This window comes from Apodemus sylvaticus, chromosome 13 (assembly GCF_947179515.1).
Source record: "Apodemus sylvaticus chromosome 13, mApoSyl1.1, whole genome shotgun sequence".
NCBI classification, from domain to species: domain Eukaryota; kingdom Metazoa; phylum Chordata; class Mammalia; order Rodentia; family Muridae; genus Apodemus; species Apodemus sylvaticus.
The window spans coordinates 33,648,065-33,671,942 of NC_067484.1; the positions used below are offsets into that span (position 1 = coordinate 33,648,065).

Genomic DNA, 23,878 nt, shown 5'->3' on the forward strand with positions numbered 1-23,878 from the left:
GTCATATACCATAGCCAGCTGGAGAGCTTGTCATTACAATATCTGGCAAGGCAGTGGTGGTACACACCTGTAATCCCAGCACTCTGGGAGGCAGAGGCAGGCGGATTTCTGAGTTCGAAGGCAGCCTGGTCTACAGAGTGAGTTCCAGGACAGCCAGGGCTATACAGAGAAACCCTGTCTCGAAAAAACCAAATCCCCCAAACCAAAAACAAAACAAAAAAACAATATCTGTAATGCAAATAAAGAAAAAATTGCTTTCCTTAGTCTAAGTTTGCACACCAAAGTTGGAAGCCATTTTCAAACTAGAGAGATGCGTGCAGAGTTTATGTGCTTCTGCATCCTGTCGGCACCGCCCATCCTGAGGCCACAGACTCAAGATCTTCATATCTGCAGACAGCTGGTACTCACGGAACATCCTCCATTTTTGCACCAACACAGCTGAGTTTTGCTTATTTATAACTGTGGAAGGGTGAATATACTTTGTATTACAGTTTGCATGCAGGTGTTCTAGTCCATGTTTGGCATTTTAGAGTTAAAATATTAACTCTAAAGCTAATCTATGGCTAGGAGGAAGGAATAATTCCTCTCTGACATTATATGGGATCAAACAAAAGCTCAGTACTAGGTGTGGGTTAAGTCTCACCTAGTTGTTGGCCAATGTTATCCTATAACCCACCTCAAGTGGGATATTATGACCCTTTCCTAGATTATCCTCCATAATTGATGGGATGACTCTATTACTGAGAACATGTACTCACATAATCACAAAATATAGAGAAATCAAGTAGGCATTCACGTGAAAGCTTCATCCCCCAACCTAGTTTTCACAGTACTGGAAGGTGCTAGACATGCTACTGGGGGAGAAAAGCCAACAGTATTATTAACCAGCTGTGAGCCCTTTGAACTTTCAGAACAGCTGGCCTGTTGGTGCAGTAGTGGCAAATAGGCACAGTGGTAACTAACTAGTGTCTGGGTGGATTTTAGGCCTACTCCACAAGATAAAACCTGTTGCTAATTTTCTTTGTTGTTGTTAAATAGATGTAATATAAAACGTTCCCTAAAAGTTTGCCTTATACTCATATATTGGTGTGTAAAGCAACTCTCATAAGAGAACCTTCTTTTTGCAGTAGATGCTGGTTAGTTAGTAAAGAGACACACAGTGGGTCGACATGCAGAGATTAAGAGACTGTGCAGTGCTTAGTACTAAGTGGGAGATCTACATCTATATCCATATCTATATCTCCATTTCTTGAAAGGTTCAGGATTCAGAGGAGAAGGTCAGAATGATTCTGACTAAGGAGAAGGGGATTGCTGGAGGTCAGTGTGTTCTGTACACAGCATGGCCACTGCACATGTGACTTCACGGCAGCTTCACGTACAGACCTATGTAAAGTAAAATCAGCTCAACCCCAGCATGGGCAGGGAGGGGCTCACAAAGTGCCATCCCTAGCTTAGAAGTTACTGACAACTGATGGCGGTAGGGGAAAAGTCAGGTTTTTAGGGAGGTGCCCTTGATAGGCTGCCCTTGCTTCAGTAGCTGGACCTATATCCATGCACTTGATGGGACAACAGACTAAAATAGCACATTTGCAGCATGGAACAAAACACCTGGCAGAGAGAAAATATTCGCTCACAGCCCATCAGAAGTGTGCTTCATACTATGTCAGGTGTGAAAAAATATTTACCTTTAAGTATAATAAGAAATATATATAGACTAGAATTTTTTTAAAAAGATTTATTTATTTTTATTTATATGAGCACACTGCAGCTGTCTTCAGACACAGCAGAAGAGGGCATCAGATCCCATTACAGATGGTTGTGAGCCACCATGTGGTTGCTGGGATTTGAACTCAGGACCTCTGGAAGAGCAGTCAGTGCTCTTAACTACTGAGCCATCTCTCCAGCCCTATAGACTAGAATTAAAAGATCCCTTCCTCCGGTCATTTCTGTAGTGATAAAAAGGGAAACTAGAGCACATGCAAGAGCATTCATCACAGAGTGCAGCAGAGTCAGGGAATGCTGTCTGACCCTACTCCTCAGACTGAGGATCAACTTCCACAAAAAGCATGTCTTAGCTGAGTCCTTCTGCAGGTGCCTCTCTAAGATGAGGCAAGAAGAAGTATCCCAGACCACAGCCTCTTCTCAGGCCACCTCCAAGTCAATGGCTAAGTGATACAAGTTACTGAAGTTGAGATTTGTGCCCAGTAGAGGAAAGTCTAAGGGGTCAATCAGTCCCAGGGTTCCCTAAGGTCAGCAAAGGCTTTCTTTGCAATGGAAACTCAGCTCAATATCTCCCCTGGCCAATTCTCCTTCTTTCCTTCCCTTGAAGCTATTGATCCCAACAACAGTCCTAGACACAAATCAGCTTTTGAGTCTGCCGCCTAGAGAAATGACTTATAACACCTGCCTGAAGAATCCAATGAGAGATCAAAGCAGATTTACTACAGATGTGCCAGCATAATTCTATAATTACAAAATGAACAGAAAAGACCAAAAAACAAATGGAGCAAAACATCCACAAGGTGATACCATAAATAATATTCTAAAATAGTCTGAGGCCTCATTTGTGTATTAGAAAAGAAGAGGAGGAGGGAGAATCATCATTATCATCACCATCATCATCATTATTGTCATCCCCACTGAACTCACTTAATATAAAACAAGAGGGAGTCTTCCCTCACAGAGAGGAGAGCAGGAGGTAGAGGTGAACTTTCTGGGATGCTTTGTGTTGGAAGCAGGCTCATTAGACCAAAGGGGACATTCAAGTGAGAACAGGTCCCCTCGCTTATTTCATAGAGCATACTGTAACCAAAAAGGAACTAAATAACTCAAGGACAAACGGAATCAGTGTAACCTCATCTAGGCCTCTCATTAATTTCAGAGATGTTACAGTTTTTCTTCCATGCTATTCCAGGTCTAAGTTCAAGATGGGAGTTTCTGCTTCTTGCTCCTGCCACCATGCTATCCCTGCCTCTGGAAAGCTAAGCAAAGATAAAATGAGTTGCACTGGTCAGAGTGTTTTATTACAGCAACAAAAAAGTCATTAATATAATTAGCAAGTAAAGTTCATCAAATATTGCATGTTAATGGCCTTATCTCAAAATGATAATTATTACCCATTCAATAAGAGACCAAATAGAATAAATATTTAATGGTAATGATGCATTCTAACTGTCACAGAACAAAACAGCAACAGATATAAGAGGAAGACAGCATTATGGTCGATTAATATTATATATGACTGACTGAAAGGAGCTAAGCAAGATACCAGGCAGTTAGACATCTATTTCCAAAGAGTAGAACAAGACTTAAATTTAATCAAGATATTCCTATTTGAAAAATGAAGGTCTCAAAAAATCACTTGTTATTGTAGGCAAGTCCATCACCAATGAATATGAGACCTTTCAATAAAATATAGGGTTATACTATGGAAGTTACGAGCAAATCCACAATTACATTTAAAATATTTTATATCTGGATTGGGGAGATATCTCAATTTAAAGTGCTTGCTTTGCAAGCCTAAGGACCTGGTTAAATCCCCAGAATCTGCATTTTAAAAAGCCAGACATGGAGATATGTGCATATAAGCCCAGCTCTGAGGAGGTACAGAGGAGCAGCTATCTGGAGGGAGAGGTCACTGGCACCAGCCCAGCCTACCTGTTGAGTTTCAGGAAAACCCTTGAATAAAAAAATTTTAGAGTCATATGGACCCTGAGAAATGACACCCAACAATGTCCTCTGGCTTTCATATGTATGCATTCATACATGTACAGGGATCCACGTTCATGTGTACTCACATGAAGATAAGTGTACAAACATGCACAAATATTTCATGACTATTAGAATAATATAAAGTAAGTCTAATTTAAAAATCAGGAAAAGCATTTTAGAAATAGGTCTAAGCAGTACTGTATAATATAATATGACATAGGACTTCTTTCTAGAAATCTCTGAAAATAAATCACTTTCTAACAATGAAATCATCATAATTATAATTTGCTAAAGAAACAGAATCTTTATCTCTTTCCATATCTAGTCCAATATCCAAAGTTCTCAAAGAGTTTACCAGAATCTAATACCCTTTGATTGCTAAATGTCTGGGACCTTTTATTTGCCATTCCTGAGATGGTGAAGGATGGACAAAATTCCCTAATACAGCAAACTCTAATCTGTGTTTCCCTTTAGGCCAGAAACACACATTGAGATAATTTCACATGTAGGTCCACTCCCTGCTTTTCAGCAAAATAAGATTTCAGTATTAGCACTGTAATGGCTAATCTTTACTGTCAACTTGACTGCATTTAGAGTCAACTGAAACCAGAGTAGTTGGGTATACCTATAAGACGTTTTTTTGGGGGGAGTGGGGTGGGGGAAGTCTCATTTGAGGTTAGAAGACATACACTAGATTTGGATCATTTGAGGTCAGAAGACCCACCTTAAAATAGAGCCACATATTTTGGTGGCAGCCCATATAAAAGGGCACGGAAGAAGGAAGCTTTTGCTTTTTGCCGACTTGCCCTCACTCTCCCTAGCAAATTTATCTATCCTGTGCTTAGGCATTATTTTACCAGTATGACCCTAACTTCTTCAGAATTCAAACAAAAACGAAGACCTATTGAGACACCTAGCCTCATAAACAACTAATGGATTCTTGGCCTTTCCACTAGAGACAGCCATTGTTTGGCTAGCAAGACTATAGCCTGTAAGCCACTCTAATAAAGTGTGTGTGTGTGTGTGTGTGTGTGTGCTATGTGTTCATTCTGTCATTTCTGTTCCTCTAGGTCAGTGGTTCTCAACCTTCCTAATGCTGCAATCCTTTAATACAATTCCTCATGTTGTGGTGATCCCCCAACCATAAATTATTTTGTTCTACTTCATAACTGTAATTTTGCTACTATTATGAATCTTAATGTAAATATGTGATATGCAAGTTATGTGATATATGATCCCCAAAAGGTCATGACCTACAGGTTGAAAACCACTGCCCGAGAGAGAAGTCTGACTAATACAGTTGGCAGTACTAAAGAAACGGAAGTATAAAGATGGATTTTTTAAAGTCTCTGGAACAGACTTTCCACTTTGTTGATATATCCAGTTACTGAAGGCTCGCCTAGATTCATGAGGAACATTAAAAATTCATGCTGTGAACTATTTAAAGAACTTATCTATTAAAAGAACTTATCTATTAAAAGAACTTATCAAGATAAATGTATTAGATTATCCTGATGTACTTATTATGAAGAGCAAGGAATTCAGTGACTCTAGACATAAAACTTTTGACAAGTTGTGGAAAGTTACATAAAATAGTGATGCTGGCTGGTTGAGTTTAGCATCTCTGCAAAGAATAAGCTCCACAAAAAACAAAAAACAAAAAAACCAACAAACGTCTAGCAGCATCACAGGATACAGTGACAAAGGAAAAGAGGGAACGCGGTGATGCACACAACAGCTCCAGACAAACAGTCCCAAGGCTTCTAAGTATGCTCTGGAAGAGGCTCTTCTTTCCAGCACCCACAGAGCACTCGGGCCTGGTTTACAGGTGGGAGTGGAAACTGCAGAACTACAGCCCTCTGAGCAGCCCTTAAAGGTGCCAGTGAAAGACAGGTCAGTACTGGACTAGCAAGACTGCAACTTAGAATACTAATATAAGTATCCTTTAAAATTCCTTATTACATACCCAAAACTCTGTTGGAAAAAGAAATCTCCATTTCTATTCTGCCACAACTTTTCCTTTTCTCTTAACCTTTTCCTCTTTCTCTAGTTACAGTTTTCTAGTTTGTAAATCAAATCATTACTTAAGATAAGACCTATGGAAGTACATTCATGAATCCCAAACTTTTATATAGACAAACCCTGGGTTAAAAGGCTATTAGAAGTACTCTACAAATCCTGAAAAATGAGATATAAATTAATCCATAGAACAACTAACCCTACCCACGACACACAACATTTAAATTAAAAATTGACATTAAAAAAAATAAATTTTTTTAATAAAGAACATCTCCTGATATCAGCAGGATTATACCTGGCCCTTAATGATGCCACAGTTTAACAGGGCCTGTAGGTGATCACTTTTAGTCCCAGCACTCCAAAGGAGAAAGCAGACAGATCTTTGTGAGTTCCAGGCCAGCTAGGGTTACATAGTAAGACCATGTTTCAAAAAATTAAATAGATAAAAGATGTCCCAACTAATTAGACATGCTTCTGTGACATGGTCCCTGCCTGACCCTGGCCTTACCTGGAGGAGGTTGAAGGCCAAGCAGCCTCACTATGCGGCAGCTTCTAGCCATGGTTCCCACGCACAGCACACACAGAACTGCCAGGCCCAGGAGAGCAATTGCTGGGTCGTTTTAAAATTGTTATTAGGAGCTGGGCAGCGGTGGCGCATGGCATGCCTGTAATCCAGACAGAGGAAGGCAGATTTCTGAGTTCGAGGCCAGCCTGGTCTACAGAATGAGTTCCAGGACAGCCAGAGCTATACAGAGAAATCCTGTCTTGAAAAAAAAAAATTGTTATTGGGAGTTTTTTAAAATTACAGAGGCCATTCATGCTAGTTCTATTTTCTATGTTCCATCGTTGGCCCAATGTTGCAAATCCTATCCAATGCCAGCAACACGGTTTCCCAGAAATTATTTTACAAGTTTTCAACTGGAACTTCTGTGAGTAAGGATGCCTGGAGAAACCCGCTGTGACTGACAGTCCTGACTGGCGGTTTAGCGCTGCACTGGCATGTAGGGGATAGGATGCCGCAGATCCAGAGGCTTAATCATCTCACTCTGGGTGAGCCTTAGGTCTCTGCCCACCTCCAAGTCAGAACTAACACTGTGGAGAAGAGACTGAAAACCTTTTGGAATCTGTTACGGTAGCAGACCACTAGCTTCCATCAACTCAAAAGCTAAGAATATCATCAGATAGCTTCTGAGGCTGTAACTGCATTATTGATGTGGCTACTGACGTGTTTTTAAATTACTTTATAACTTTCTTCTTTCTGTTACTATACAATTTTATGAAACTCCTTCCACAGGAGAACACGGGACTGGGGGTAACCTAGCTCTGTGTTCTCTGGGCCATGACCACTCAAATTTGGCTACAAAAAAAAAAAAAAATCTCCATTTTAACTATTCCTTTTGAAGTGAGTGCTGCAGTATGTGTGTGCACGGGTGGTGTGTGTGTGTGTGTGTGTGTGTACATATTCGCATGCATGTATATGCACACACTCTTTCAAACATTTTGGATAAGAATCTTGATCAAAAATTCAAGAACACAAATTTGAGGAGTGTGTTCTGTAAAGAAGAATTGACAACATAAAGTTTTAACTTTAAAATGAAACTCGGGCAATCATAACTAAAGAGCAATGGGCCCAAAAAGTGGTCCTGTTTCCTAACTTCGATTACTATTACAGATATGCTAAAACCTCAGGATACAGTCAATATTCTGATATTCTGTGGACAAAGACGATGCCTTAAAAAATCAAGGTGGTCAGCATCAGAGATCTGAGAACTTACAAGTGTGTCTGGCCAGTGAGTAGTTGGAGCCCCCGCTCGTCAAGCCAAAGCCTTCAGGGATCTGACTGGAGCTTCGAGGTCTGGTCAGCAGTTTCGGTGGTTCAATTTCAGCTCCAAACTCTGCCCCTATCACTCCCAGGAGAACAATAGCTGTGGCCTGCTTCCTTCTTTCTTCATAAGACGTGGAAATTTTTTTCATTTGTGGGACACTTGACAAGCAACCTAAAAACCAAAATATAGGAATTCACATTGAAAAAAAAATACCATTATAAATACCATTATAAAAAGTATATGTTTTTAGAAGAACATTCTAGATTATGCACTTCGGAAAGATTATTTTCAAAAAATCACATTGGGGCACGGGGTGGGTCAATATGTCACTGATTCACACAGATGGAAACACCTTGTAAATAGCTCTCAGGTCAAATATCCAAATCTTTATAGGTTTGTTCCTCATACTAATTCCCTCTACATTTTAGGCTTTCCCCTTTAATACCATGCACAATCTTATGTCTTCATTTCGGATCACATGCCGTCTGGTCTGTTTTTATCAGGAAGCTCCTCTGATGTTACAAAATGACTTTGTAACTTCTAAGGCCGTGAAAAAAAAATCACATCTCATTTCATACATCTCCTATAAAACTGTAGTCTTAGATGTTTCAAAATATTTTATACTAGGAAAAAAATTCAATCTATATTATGACATTACATTTTCCCAGTTCACAAAAATTTTGTTTGTAAAGACAAGAGAAATATTTATTAAAAATATTAACAAGTAATAAAATAGGAGGAAAGAATGTAAAAGCTTCAGGACACTAGAGAAGAAACATCAATAGTTACTTCCTTTGTTTAAAAGGACCTTAATTCTAGACAAAGGCATATTTAATTGTTTGATAACCTAGATCTCTGTGCATTCACTGAAACCCAAGTCTATTTGCATAACAGTAACAGACACAGGAGTTAGCGCACACAGGCACTGCACCTAGAGTCATCTTCTGTGGGCTGAATGCTTTCCTCTTTACAGTGCTCTGGAAACAGGAAGCAGCCCACTCCCCTCCCCCACGTCTCAGCAGGAGCACGCTTCACAACAATAGTTCAAAGGCAAGCTCTATTCCGCAGTTGCACTGATTGTTCTGTCAGCTGACCTCTGCAGAAGGGAATTGCTAACTGCTGCCTGGCTCCTTAGCTGACAAATGAATGATCGCAGCTCCATCTATTTTCACTATGGCTGCCTCTAGCCCAGGTGCTCAGACAGAGAGCCCGGTGTGACATCTTAGATCAAGATGAATTGGCACAAACTCCTGATCCAAGATTGTTTTATACCATTTAATTTAGTTTCTTCCCCTGCTTGGATGAGCACAGCTCTGGTTATGGATTTCTATTCTAATGTACTGAAGCAGGCCGGAGAGAAGCCGATGAAGCAGCTGCTGGAGCAAGGGGCTGCAGGGATACTGATCAATAGGCAAGGCATTGACCCCAGCCGCTCGGCCTCGCAACGCCAGGCGGGGGAGGGGCACAGCCGGACGCACGGCCAGCTTCCAGTAGGAAATTAAACAAGGGGCATTTGAGGAGTTCCACTCTCACCCAGGCCCCCACCTTCTCTATGTTCCTTCTGTTTAATTGCCTCAATCTTGTCTTAACTCCCACTCCTGAGGAAAGAATTAAGACCTTACACTAGTTTAATTTGGTACTTTCTGTCAGCCATTTATACATTTTATCCCTAAACTAATAGTAAGGATTGTAACAGGTGCCCTCTGCTAAGTGGCAAAATATGAAATCCTAATTACATCACTTGGTGTAATTTAAAGTTTGGCATGTGCCTGGGTTCATAATAACACTGTCGAAACAGTTATTAACTCTAGTGGTGCTCACATTCAGTATTTAATTTTTATAATCACTCAAATGTAAAAAGATAGCTCTTTGTGAATAAGGAAATAGAAAAGGAAGACCCACTGAGAGAGCCCTTGAGTGCTGAGTGCTGGGCAGCCTAAGGGACCAGACGCATCCCTCCCTGGTGCTGTGCCAGAAGTAACAGCAAACCTCCCTTTAGTTTCCCAGATTTGGAAATGTCTTTCCTTTATTGGTCTGGCCTACATTTTTTGTTAAAAAGAAATAATGTGTTAATTAGCTGCAATATTTTCCTATAAATGAAACTGATCAAAAGGGAGATCTGGAGATGTTAAAAATAAAATAATTCTTTAAATGTAAGTCTTCCTCTTCCCACAGTTTCATGAAAATCTGTTTTGTTTTGTTTTTTTTCACAGAGACATGGCTCCATTTAATCATGCTAAAGGGTGACATAGAGATCCATTTTCTTGACAGGACGGTTGATCACCCTATCACAGTGAGAAAATTAATACCTTCAACCAGCCTGTGCAGAAAATAGAAGGCACTGGATGGTGAGGGACATAAATGTCTTATATTGAAGTTGCAAACAGAAAATGCCTTCTGTGTGTGCGTGAGCTTCCTGATGACTGGGTGACTATTAGCACAACACGGGGGGTTCGTTTCATTAACACAACCATTTAATTCATAGGGTTTCTCAAAAGGACATGACTGTCTTTAGATTTAGCATAATTGACTCCAGATTTACAGGAACAAGAATAAACACTTTGCCTACAGCTTAACTGGAGCACAGGTAAAATATTTGAGAAGTTTAAGCTATTAAAAGGCCTGTGAGATATTGATTACTTCATTTAAAAAGCAGTTGGAGGGTGCGACTGAGAGGTCAAGATAAATGTAACAATTTGAAGCACTTTACTAAATAACTCTAAAGATCATGTTAATTGGCTTTGTGCAGTTCTGGGGTAAAATTAATTTTATCCTAGCTTACAATAAAAGGATTAAAAGACATATTAAGTTCTTCAGCTTTAACGGGAATAGGAATCAATGGACTTGACTTAAAGCTAAAGGCGGTTTTATGAGAGATGAACTACCAGTAGATACTTTATATCAGCAATTAGCCATATATTGATAGAGGCTTGTGATTGTATTAGGTATTAAAACCGTAGATAAGTAGATACCACCAATTTACTACTCTAATAAAATTCTTTAGGAATTGTGTGGTTTGACATAGGAAAACTGTGTTTTAAAGAAGTTGAGCTTTGTTTAGGGCTGAATATCATAATGCTTTCTTAGTTGACTTTTATCTTAGGAAATTCTAGTTAAAATAAATGAACAATGCGGTTGAATTCAATTGAGATTCCCTTCAAATTGTAACAATATAGAAAAACGTGTTGGACTTTACATACCACTAGGATTTTTAAAGCTGGTAAATTATTTTAACACTGGTCAAAGAACAGCAATTTTTGTCAGAAATTTTTGGTATACAAAAGAGTCCAAGTGACACTCATAATAATATGAACGTTTTATAAATCTGACACGAATTAAAATGTACTAAAAATTCATTTTGGAAATTCAGAAATATCTGGTTTTGGTAGATAGAAATAGTAGAAATAGATATTAAATGTTTTTCTTTAGTCTTAAAAATGTCTTAGAATCACATGTATAGAATAAGATGTGACACTTAACAAAGAGAAAATGATTTGCATTAACAAGACTTATTATATAGTTTATCAAAACAAAAGATGTTTTTATAAAAAGAAAAAATGAGTTATAGATATATACATGCCAGCTGATGAAATTATTTTAAGTAATTTGAATTAAGCTAGGAAATATTTTAGATTCTGGTTTCTATAGGCTTGTTTTATTTGAAATAACTTTTTTTTTTTTGCTAACACTAGGCTTTAATAGTTAAAGAAAACTAATAATTTTTTTATTGTTTGTGTGGCATTAGAACAGCCTGTCTTGAAACACTACTCAAGACTCTATGGCCATGAATTCCCAGAGCTGCAACAGATTTCTTGACTAGAAAAATATTCTTCTAAAATTTTCAATTTATCTATTCTAGCTTCTCAAGCCTGAAGACATTTAAAATGTCATGTGTCAATATTAGCAAATATTGACCATAGAAAGGATATAAAACGGTACAGCAGGTGAAGTTGGACTGAAAATGACATACGGCAGTGAAATCTGCTATCAAGAAGCTTTCAAATCAGGTTTCAAAGAATTGGCCAAATGACCTCTGAGATGTACGATAATCAAAATCACCTTCATTTTGACTGACTCACATCTTAACTGATGACCAGTGACTAATGGAATATTAACAATTCATTGTTCAGGAATGCTGTTTCTTCATTATTATACGTTGCTAATTAACTCTGCATATGTAGACACATATATTATGTGATTATATCCCACATACAAGTGTGTCACATTCTTAGTGAGGCTTTCAAGACATGATACCTGAGTGAGCTACACATATAGTATTGAGATTTTTAAAGTATGTTGGCCACATTTTAGAATTATATTTCAAAACATTGAAAGTGAGGAGTTCTCACCATCTAAATGTTGCTATCTAAGATTAACTAAATATTTTTGTATGTGTTTGCTATTCTTAGGATTTTGTAAGACAGACAAAATACAATGTCATAAAAAAAAAAGTCAAACTGTACCATATATAAAATAGAAACCTTCCAAATAGGCCTTAAAAGAGCTTTTTAACTAGATTTTAAAATACTTAAAAAGAAGCAAAAAAGTCTTGTAATATTAATTCACTTTTGAATCAATTTAGTTTTAAAGGAATGTATAATCATAATCTGCTGATTAAATTTCAGCTATCTCATTTACCACTTTCTTCAATATTTCAAAACTGAAGATATTAAATGGAGAATGAATGAATGAAATGTTAGATCTGTGAGAATCCAGGGGTGAGAAAGGGCTTGGCCCTCACATGCTGACGCTGGCCTCACAGGCCCTTCTGGGGGTGTGAGGAACCTTGCTTCCCAACTGCTGGGCTTCAGTCCCTTGTCTGACCTGTGAGTCAGTAAGAGGGAGCACTACTTTTGCATTTGCTAGTATAACTTAGAGGGACTCAGTTTACATAAATAAATTGCAGCACGACATCTAGGGACTCTAGACATGTCGTCCCCCCCCTCCCCCCGTCTTCTCAACCTCTCAAGAAAAAGAGGAAGAGGAACTAACTGAAACGACTGTCACAGAACACCTGTACCTATTTTCAAATTTCCACAGTGTTTTAAAGTGTGGGTGCAGCCTAGCAGCTCCCCTCATTGTGTTAAAAGACAAGCACAGTTGCTTTGTTTCGAGGCCTATCTGACAGCGTGTTTCCCGCACACTGGTGGGGTGGAGGGGCACGTGCCCCCCACACCTAATGTACCTTCTGCTTTTGATGCAGGTGATGCACCTTTCCCCACTCCAAACACCAGAGTAAACAAACGTGCTATTAATTTGTATGCATGCACGATGGCCCCCTGCTGGAACACACTGGGCCCTGCAATGCCTGCATCTCAGCCCACTCACTGATTAAGCTATTTTGAAGTAATGTCTCTGCAAGTGTGTAGTAAGTGTGTACATTTAAAAATGCATGAAGGCATTTCCTGTCAAATCAGAGCAACGAAAAATATCTGACCATGTTTAAATTACTTTGTAAAACAATTAGTGTTATCGGTGTCCCAAGCTAATTATTTTGGTAATTAAAAGCCTTAAACCCTTGCAGGTGCTGTGGTGGTGCGTGACAGCAGGCTATGCCAAAGAAAGCTTAACCACTGACAGGAACTTGCATGCTCTTCCAGTAATCATGTCGATATTTCTTTTTCTTCACACAATGCTATAACATTGCTTTCTGTGAGCCGATTTACTTGACTTTCCCTTTTTTCAAAAAACATCAAAAAGCAAATTAGTTTTCTTGTCTTTATCTTTACTGCACTCTCACCATGTTAAAAGAATAAAAAAGAAAAACAAACCAAAACCCTACAAACAACAACCCACAGGAATTTAAAAGCATCTTAACTATAGCTATACACATAATATTTTTTTTCTTGAAAAAAAGAACTTTCATAGAGATTCTTCTATAAACTGTACATATTTGTACAATCTCTTCTCCTACATGTTTGTTACTCTAAAAACCCCAACTCCTAGGCTGAGACTTACATAGAAAGCTGTAACTGAAGACATTTTAAAACATGAATTTCCTGGACAGTCAGAGGACATCTACAGAGATTTTTATACCTGCTCATTACAACTCAGTAAAATAAACTGTTATACCTGGAACATTTTTATGCATAAAATGACAAAGCACTTATCTGATTCACATAAAAACTACATCAGTGGTATAAAATTGAGACCACAAGGGACACCTGCTTTAGCCCACATGAGGACAAGGACATCTGTTTATATGCAGAGCACTTGCAGCACTGTTTTAATTACTGCACTTTCGTTCCTAATAAGGAAACAATGATACTTGACTGAAAGTCTACTGTAAAAGGCTTTTTGGAGGAAACTGGAGTTGCCGGGTTTCTTGCTGTCTCTGCTTTTGAACACTCATCACAGGCTGCAGTTCCTCTTCAGTTGCCTCCTGCTAAGCAGGGGGGATGGAAACAGAAGTCAGGGAACACAATACAGCGGTGTTAATGGCCACCGGTCTGGGCCAACCTGTGATGGCTCAGCCCAGAGCCAACTTCGCTAGTGAAGATTACCAGTGCACAAACAACAGAGACAGAGACAGAGAAGAACTCAGCATCCAGGAGGTTATCAAAATGTGATTAAACTTTAACATCCATAATCCCTGAGAACTGAATAAGAAATGTAAAAAGTAAAAATTAAAAAAAAAAAAACTTAGGTGAGGTTAAACATAGAAAAAAAACTGTAAAAAATTGGAAAGGTCATAGGTAACTTGGGAATTTTTAAAAGAGTCACGTTAATAAGTAAACAGGAATATAAACACTTGAGTTTACAGAAAAAGGCAAAGCAGAGTGAACAGAGTCTACGCTCAAAGTCTAACAAGCTGCTGACAAATCACTGACTGTCTGCCATCATTATCCCACAAGCATTCTGTCCAGGCTGAAGGTGAACAGCTAGGAGACCAACTCTCGTCCGACCACAAATTTCTAAGGACCTTCAGGAAGTATGAAAACTGGAAAGGTTGAATCTAATAGAAAGTTACACACATTTTTCATTTCTAATCTTTTCATATGTGGGATTTTTTGGGTTTTTTTTTTAACTCCATGTAGGAGGAGAATTATGTGCTTATAGGATTATTACATATGGCTTTAATTTAACTTATTAAATTGTTTTGCACATCCTCCTTTTAACACATTGCTAATTAGACTAACAAATTAATTTCAGCTGTTATTTGGCCCCTTTTCTTCACAAACATTTTGTCCACAAATATTTCCTTTGTTAAAAGTCTATACTATGACCCGGAAGACCGATAGAGAGCTTACTCTCTTCCATTCAGCTCTATACTTGATTTCCTATTGTTAACTGCATTTAAAATGTGGATATTAGTTACCAATCTTGCACATGTCAGAAATTAGCAGCCTCTGGGCTTCAAAACTTTCCCCAGATGATCTGAGTTCATCTTAACATAACACTGAGAGACACAGGAACAGCTTATTCCTTGAAATATTATGACTATAGATTGGGAAATCTGTCATTTATAAAATGAACACTAACAGAAACAATTAATGTCTCAACCTACATATATGTATATAATGAAATACTTAGGTTGACAGACAGGATGATAGATTAATAGCAATCTATTCTGTTATAGGCTAAAACAATGATTTATTCAAAATTCTTCTTGACTAGTGCAAGTCATTAGATTACTTAGGAGTTAAAAAGAAGCTGATGATAAACACTTGTCTTAATTCTATTTGTTTGTTTATTTATGTATTTATTAAATAAATTATCTTGGTTTTTCAAGACAGGGTTTCTCTGTGTAGTCCTGGCTATTCTGGAACTCACTCTATAGACCAGGCTAGCCTCGAACTCAGAAATCCGCCTGCCTCTGCCTCCCAAGTGCTGGGATTACAGGCGTGCGCCACCATGCCTAGCTCTTAATTCTATTTATATTGTAAAACATACTCCCATATATAAAAGTCATAAAATACGTATATATTAATGTTGGTAAACACTCATACCAAAGATGTCTATCATATTACTGAACTATGAAACTGTTTGAAAAGAAAAAAATGAATATCAAGAGACAATAAAACACTGAGCAATCTCATCACCACCCCACAGGACAGCCCATGTTAGCCCACAGCCAGAGGTAAATATGTGATTAGGACTACTCTTAGATATAACTTGTCTTTTCAATCAACAAGAGAAAAGGTTATTTCTCTAATACTTTACACAATGTTTTTAATTTCTGTTAAGAATTAATTAATAATTAAATAATTGATTACTAATTAATAATATTAAATAAATTAATTTCTGTAAAATAAGCAACATTTTCTTATAAATTAAAATTAGTAACTAATTAATTATTAATTAATAATATTAAATAAATTCTGTAAAATAAATAATCAACATTTTCTTATAAATGAAAATTCCATCAAAATATGTTGAAATAAATTTCCCATTCAAAAACAAAAAGTATAAGCCTATTTTTCATTTTGTTAATGTAAATTCCCCCTGTGCACTTATGGAACATCAAACACCCACTAGCGCTATGTATTTATTTGTTGTGATGATACAATTATAAGCATTTCACATTTTCTTTCCATAATTTTCAATACAAAACCAGATAATATTAAAATTTGTAAAGGAAGAGAGAGATTAAGTCCAGATCAGGATGTAAACCTTCTCATGGGTCCAGGACATAGCTGGGGGTGGGAGGGAAGAGGAAATGGAGTGGGAGGAGAGAGTGGAGGGTGTAGAGGGGGTGGAAAGGAATAGAGAGGATGGAGGGGATGGAGGGGTGGGAGGGGTGGGAGGGGTTGGAGGGGTTGGAGAGGATGGAGGGAGTAGAGCAGGTGGGAGGTGGAGAGGGTGGGATCCCGTAGAGGGAGTGGGAGGGGAGGAGGGGGTGGGAGGGGGAGGGGACGGAGTCACAGGAGCTGCTATATTTGAGTGACAAGATCCAGACTGAGGTCCGAGAATCTTCACTGGCTTAGGTGTCAGTGTCTGTGCATAGAATCATGTTAATATTTAATATCTGATCCAATGTGAATTGCTACTGGAGACCTTCAACACGCTACCATTTCAAATGTCCCTTAAATAATAAGTAAACATAATTGATTAGAAAAAACTTAAGATAAATTTTTATACATTGTATGCAATAATGTTAATATACAATTTTGGGAAGGATACTCTATTAGACATCTGAAGTAACTATAATAAGTTTTACATGGAGATTCAAAGGGAATATTAAAACCCACTAAAAATAAAGTACTTAGCATAGACAGCATTACCATCCACCACTGAACACTTAAGTACTTTCACAAAAAGGGAGACTCAGTATAGCATATACAAAATCATAATTGCCACAGAACAAATGACTTCAAAAATAACAGGCAGCAAAAGCTACTAACTTTAAAAAAATACATTTAGGTCTTAGGTACTTCTACATATATCTTTCTGTCAATTAATGTCTGCATGTTATTAGAATACATGTACAAATATTTTCCAAAGTCATTCACTAAACTCTAACTATTGGAAATAATTCATAATCATGTCTGAACCTCACAAGGTAATGTGAAAGAATTGCTGTGAGTCGCCATAAGGGTTAGGCCAATCATTTTGTACTGCATAGCAGTGCTATTCTAAGCCGATAGTGTGTTTAAATCCACACCAATGAAATCAATATGGTACTGTTCTATTCAAGGTGAGACCAAATAAACCTGTCTGAAGGTTTGAGAAATAGGCTTTGCAGTATACTTTGAGTGCTAAATGCCTCTCAGTCCAGAGATCTGTCATTAAATAATCATTAGCCATCATTCACTCTTCCTAAAAAGCTTAACATCTAAACTTGTTCGGTATCCTCTCAAGCATTAGTACAGACAAGAGTAAGTGCTCATTGGTGTGTACACGACTCAGGCCCTCCCTCACACTGCATCCTCTCATCAAAATACTCCCAAATATCACCACACTTGCTATGGATTAGCAACGCAAGGCGACAAGTGATTAGGAAAGAGAACTTCAATGTAATGATCAGTCTAGGTTAGAAACAAGACACAACCTCACAGAGCTATAATCAAGTCATTCCAGACTGTTCTATACATATAAAACTCAGTGTCTTTCCTACCTTTCAGCATCAAGTGTTATTTAGCTCCACAAAGAAATCAAGCAGAATTGGACTGATCTTAATAGGGAATCCATTAGTAGGTAATCGCTGCTTTGATCTTGAGTGTATTTTAAACAAAGCTTCCTATATCAATATAATTATTATCTCAATTTCAATAGATGTTCATTTCAGTTCCTGAATAACTACTTTACAAGACCCATTATAATTTTAAATATTATGAAACTGAGGAAGAAAATCAAGGTATGCTTATCTTTTATTATCTAGAAGGTTAAATATATAACACAGAATGGTCTTAATTTAGTCATTAGATCATTTGATGGTCAAAGTAATTTTTTCTTGGCATAACACCAAACTCACATTCAAGTTGATATTAAAAGAAAATATTGTTTTACTGAGACATTAATTTGTCCTTCATGTATAAAGCAGAAATAAAAATATATGATGAGATACTTATAACCCCATCTATAGTATCATAACTTACCATTTAAAACTTATTTAATATAGATTTTAATGCAAAAGAGAGTCGTAGCATTACTTAAATATTTAAGTGAAAAAGTTATTATATTTTCCCAGGTTTATTTTTGGTCCTAAATACAAATTAAAAAGTTCATTTACTTGTAAAATGCTTTAATATTCCAATTATATACTACAGACAAATAAAATACTAGTATTTGAAATTTTCCTAATATACTAATTATTAGTTTTTGATCTATTATTTTCATTTTGCCCTGAAAAACAACAACAACAACAACAATAACAACGGTAATAATAATAAACCAAAATAAGCTTCAGTTGCTAAGAAATAATTTGGATAGTTTGGCAATTATACCACATCGTAATTAGTAAAAGATTTCATGATTAAACAAATTAAAGAAGAAAACCCATTGTCACCCCAGGTCATTTTTAATGGCTCCTTGTTCCAGAGTGACAAGTGGCAGCACTGAAGTTTCCAGAATTCTATCAACATACTCTAGAGTGTAAAATGGCCATGCTTCTCCTTAGCAGATATACTGAATTCTCAAGGAATGAACTAAGGATGGTGTGGGAGTAGTCCTTAGGAAAAGGAGAAACTCCTGTGGCACATCTGAAGAAACACAGCCATACTAGAGCTGGCCCACACTAGGAGAGAAGAGGAGAGCGGGGAGCCGTCCAGACTCAGCGCAAATGCTGCGAGCACCAACTCCCACCTTCCCAGCTCAAACAGTCTCAAACGTTTAAAAACAAGTCCTTTGCAGCAAATACAATATATAATAGTTTACAATTATAATGGCTTACAAAAAAATGAATTTTGAAAACAGACACAATTTACAAAATTGGTGCGGCTATCAATCAGTTGCCAGGAGTATAACTTCAGAACCGCAGCACAGGGCACTCCTAGCCAGGATGACCAACAATGTAAGACCTTACCTCGAAAAATGAAAATCAAAATACATTCTAGAGCACTGGTGCTGTGAAAGCTGACCTGGGGTCTTTCAGTAAGCATGGAGTTTTATAATTACCAGCAGTGCCGGCAACGTCTGCAGGACTGGCCATATAATTTGAATCCTCTCAAATTTGGTACCGAAAATTTCTTACTTACCATGGACTCAAAACTTACGCCACCTGTCCTACATTTTTAGGAAGTGTTTTATTGGGGAAACCAGTTAAAATTATTTTAAGTGATAATCATTTTACCCCTATTTGAATGCTGGCCTCCTCTTTAACTAATGCTAAAAGCAAAGGGCCGGATTTCCTCTGCTCTCTAACGACTGTTCTCAGATGCTAAACTACCTTATAAAAAAAGAAACAAAAATGTTGTTTTGAAAGATCTCATGCCTTTAAAGATATGGTAGATTAACTGCAATCCAAATATTTATTGAGTATAGAAAACATATATAAGTGAGAATTCAAAAATATATAATGAATCTTCATTGATTTTAAAAGGTGATTTTGTAAAATTAAGCTAACCTCAGAAAGAGTTTACCACAAGCATATTTAAATATCAGCATGCACAATGTGTCAAAAAACACATCAAAACTCATACTACAAATGCTACTTATAAAACATCTCCAACATGTGTTACATGAAAATTTTAAATTTTAAACTATTAAATCAGTATCTGATCAATTAAAAAAAAGAAATACACATATTAAAGATTAAATAATCAGTGAAATATGTTTTGTGTAAACATTACCTATAGTATGGTCGAATTAGAATGTAATTATTACATTACACTTGAGGTTACTAAGCATCCAATATTATCCCAGTTAAATGTTCAAAATGTCTAAATTTAATTTTTGTAAGAGATATCAGTATCATAATACTCATTTTCCTTACGCCATTTTCAAAACTCTCAACCCAAAGACTTGACTATTTCCCAAAGTGACCAATATAAAAAACCCACGAGGTTCCTGAAAAAAAAATGCCACCAGAGGTCTCATTCAGCGATGAGAGGCCTGTTTTATACATTTGTTACGTGAAACCACAAATAAGAATCAGAAGGACGGCAGGCCCACAGTATTGCCAAAGCTCAATACTTGACTGCTCTGCCGCTGGGGCAGCTCCAGAGAGAGCGAACCTGGTGTGATGAAAGACTCCACAGAGCAGTTCTGACTGCAGCCGTGCTAAGTTGTGGACTAATACATGATCGGGAGGCCCCATCACTGTTTTACCATGCACAGTTTACACATGGCTTTATCAATAGCCTTAGTGCTGAATACAGAACACACTCTATTTGGCTTTCAGTCAATTAAGCTTTAAGCTGTCAGCAAACAAGACTTTTAAGTTAATTTTGAATCACCACGAATCAAGTTGAAGGTTGTAAAAGGGCGGCTCACATGCTGGCATGAAAAAAGGCAGTTTAATTGCCTCTGAATAGCTATTACATGCTGCAATTGGCCTATTGAATCTTAGATGATCTATTTATTTATCAAAGTACAACTATCAAAGATTAGTAAAACAGTGAATAATATACCGTGATCTTTTACTATTCTGCATAAGAATTTGATGTATTTCCAATAGTATGAAGAATGAATATTTTAAAGTACATTTAATTTTTAGCGTAAATTTTTGAGAAATGAGAAGCCTACAAAACAAAAGCTGGTAACAGAAGATGGAAAATGGAAATATGTTTCTAGGAAAATTAATACACATTTTAAAGAGATATTTTGCACCATAGAATACTTTAATATTTGTTATAAAATGTAATGATTTAGACTGTGCATGCTCCTTTATAAATATTCAGTTAAAGATGTGTATGGAATTAAAAGGGTAAGAAAAGAAATTATAAAACTGAATTAGGCTGAAGATTTTGAAATACCTCGGTTTAGACTTTCCGGCATTAAGGATAACTTTGTATCGTCTGTGAGGAGGGCAGGCAGCAGAGGGGTGCCATTTTACTACCTTCACATAGAGATTAAGGATTTCTTCAGGAAATCAAATTAAAACAATTTTTATATTTATAATACCACACGTCATCTGTTTTTGTGGCTATGGCTGGTGACAAAGGCACTCAGTCTTTCCCTGGAATTAGTTATTTCAATTTCATATACTCTGCCTTATTACTACAGGGTTGCTCATGAGTGTTTGGTACGTATATTGATTTTTTTATTTGAGGAAAGCAGTGAAGCATTAGGTCAGTGGGGGAGGAGGGGACTTGTTACCTTTTTTAAACCATCATAAGGATAGATCAAATTTAGGGATGATAAAACTGGGCAGTTTTGTGCTGGGAGAGATGAACTGTGCCTTCTGTACATTCTGGATGAGTTTCATGTGCTAATGTCTCAAGGTTGAACCCATTAAACTGTGTACTCATGGTTACATAGGGAAATCACATGGAGATTAATATCAGCAAAGTACTAATGATATTAAGAATTTGAACAGATAGCAGGTTCACTATATGATTTTATCAAAAAATTTTTTTTGTATATTCTTGGCAGCACATACCCACCCTGTGTTTCTGGTCAGCAGAGTGAAAGGCTTGGGAAGGAGCACTTTCCCACTGGGAAGGAGCACTCTCCCATTCCAGGAACTACCACACACTTAGGGGCTGCAACTCACAGTGATGGAAACCCTTTCCCATCCTCTCTCCTTCCAGCCATCATAAAGCATTTTACTTGCATTTACGTTCACAAAACATAATCGTTTACTAGTTACTTCACGCAAAAAGCCAAGCTACTAAAACCATAAACACAAGGACTTTAAAGTAGACTACGCTTATCTGATTCCCAAAGGGAACACAGAAGGAAACAAATTGAAAGTCAGAGTGGGTGGGAGTGGTCAGGGTCAGGGCCCACTCTGTGGAGCAGAGTGTTCTTTCCACCACTGAGAAATGCTAATAACGACTCCTCTGTATTCACTGGCCACAAGCATTCACTGCACGCCTCCTCCTGTGCTTGTGTACTTACATATTTATGGAAGACACAAGGTATTACCACACCCACATTCTACTCATGGAAGCACATCTGACATACAGATGTTCCTACATAGGTTCAGGCAAAGAATGCACACATGGAGATAAAGACAAAAGTATACAGGTATGGAAGCCAAATAAAGTGAAATAGAAAACAAGGGCGAGAGAATGCAGTATTAGAGAGAGGGAACAAGGTAGAAATCCCAGGCATAACTAATGGTTGAGCATATTTCTTATTCTCACTGCTATTAAGTAACGAGCCAGAATATAAACCTGAAGTTCTTATTTACCAATGGTTTAAGCAAATATCAAAAGTTTTTGCAAAGCTTATGGAACTTAACAGCAAACTGCGTTGTTTCCATTTCTATCACTGTGACAAAACACTAGAAAACTATGTAGGGAAGGAAGTATGGATTTGAGATCACTGTTTCCACCCAGGGCCATCTGACCCATTGCTTTGGGTCTGTTGGGAAGCAGAGCATCAAGACAATGGGATCATCGCACCTGGAAGGAGAATTGCAGTGAGAAAGACTGAGCCTGCCCTGCTAGGTCACCTCCTCCTCTCATTTTGTTTCCTGAAGACTCTTAGCTTTAGACAATGCCATCCACATTTAAGCAGGTTTTCTTCAGTCATTGTTAATAATTGCTGAAAATATCTTCACAGATACACCCATAAATGTGGTCTACTAATCTCCTACATGCCAATCTAACTTGATAAGAATAACTATCAGGAAAAAGCAAGAATGGATGAATAAATTAAATCCAAGGAGGAAAGCAATACTTGTTATGATTCAAGTACAAAAAAATAAAAATCTCATGATATTCAGAGATGTGGCTTGAAGCAGGTGGCATTCTGGAGAGGCTCTTGGATTAGACAGGAAGAAGGGGGTGTGCATAAAAAATAGAAAACGGGAGTAGAAACGGAAGTCTGACATCCATCCTCTCCTGTATCTCCACTGCTTCTTTCCTTTCATTCCTCTTTACCTTGGTCTATTTGTTTCCTATCTCAACTACACACATTAAAATGCATGCACAGACTGGTGAAATGGCTCACTATGTAAAAGGACACTTGCCACTAAGCCTCATGACCTGAGTTCAACACTCAGATTCTATATGATGGAAGAAAGCCAACTGCCCCAATGCAGCCTGCATATACATGTACACACGAAATAATCAATGAAGAAAATGTTAATACATTCATTTCATATGCTCATTACCCTCCCACAATCACTTTTCCTACCTGGTAGAATGTAGTTATATGAAGATGATGGAAATTTCCATCACCGTGTTTATAGATGTTGCTTAAGGGCCTAGTATAATGCCTGTATGTGGGCACTTAAGGACTTTGTGTTGAATGAATAAATAGAGGACAGGAGCAGAATAACTCCAGCTTAGAGTGACCAAAGACAGAGATCAAGAAGTATGAAGTGAAGTTTTAGGAATATCAGACTAAGGAAACTGATTTATAAAAGCAATGAAAAACAAGAGAAAGCTTCCAAAACTTTACAGTGACTATGAGAAAGATAATCCCAACAACTATCCATTGAAGAGAATTGAGATAGAAAGTTCAATAGCTTTGAAGTTAGGAGAAAGCTGCAACAATGGAAACAGGAGATTTCAGCAAATCTCTCTGTTGTGTTTATTGCTTTATTTATGATTGATTGGTGTGTGCATGTGTGCACAGGCAGGCCCACAGTGGCAGCCCAAGGAGGATACCAGGGACCAGTGATTCTCCACCTTAGTGTTTGAAACAGGGGCTCTCACGCAACCTCAGATTTGATGTCTTAGCTATGGGGGGCTTCCCAGCTAGCTCCCAGGACCTGCTTTTTTCTACTCCCCCAAGGTTAGGCTTACGGGTCCACATGGCCATGTTTG

The 23,878-nt window shown here is 37.6% G+C and overlaps 1 protein-coding gene across 2 annotated transcripts in view; it reads right to left on the reverse strand.

Annotated features, from left to right (window-relative positions):
- The window catches only part of Wdr7 (WD repeat domain 7), a 283,494-nt gene that overhangs the window by 114,418 nt on the left and 145,198 nt on the right, over positions 1-23,878 (reverse strand). For both annotated transcript variants that reach the window (XM_052201384.1, XM_052201386.1), the window contains one exon: positions 7,506-7,727. In XM_052201384.1, the coding sequence (XP_052057344.1) occupies positions 7,506-7,727 (222 nt within the window). The remainder of the gene's footprint in view (positions 1-7,505; positions 7,728-23,878) is intronic.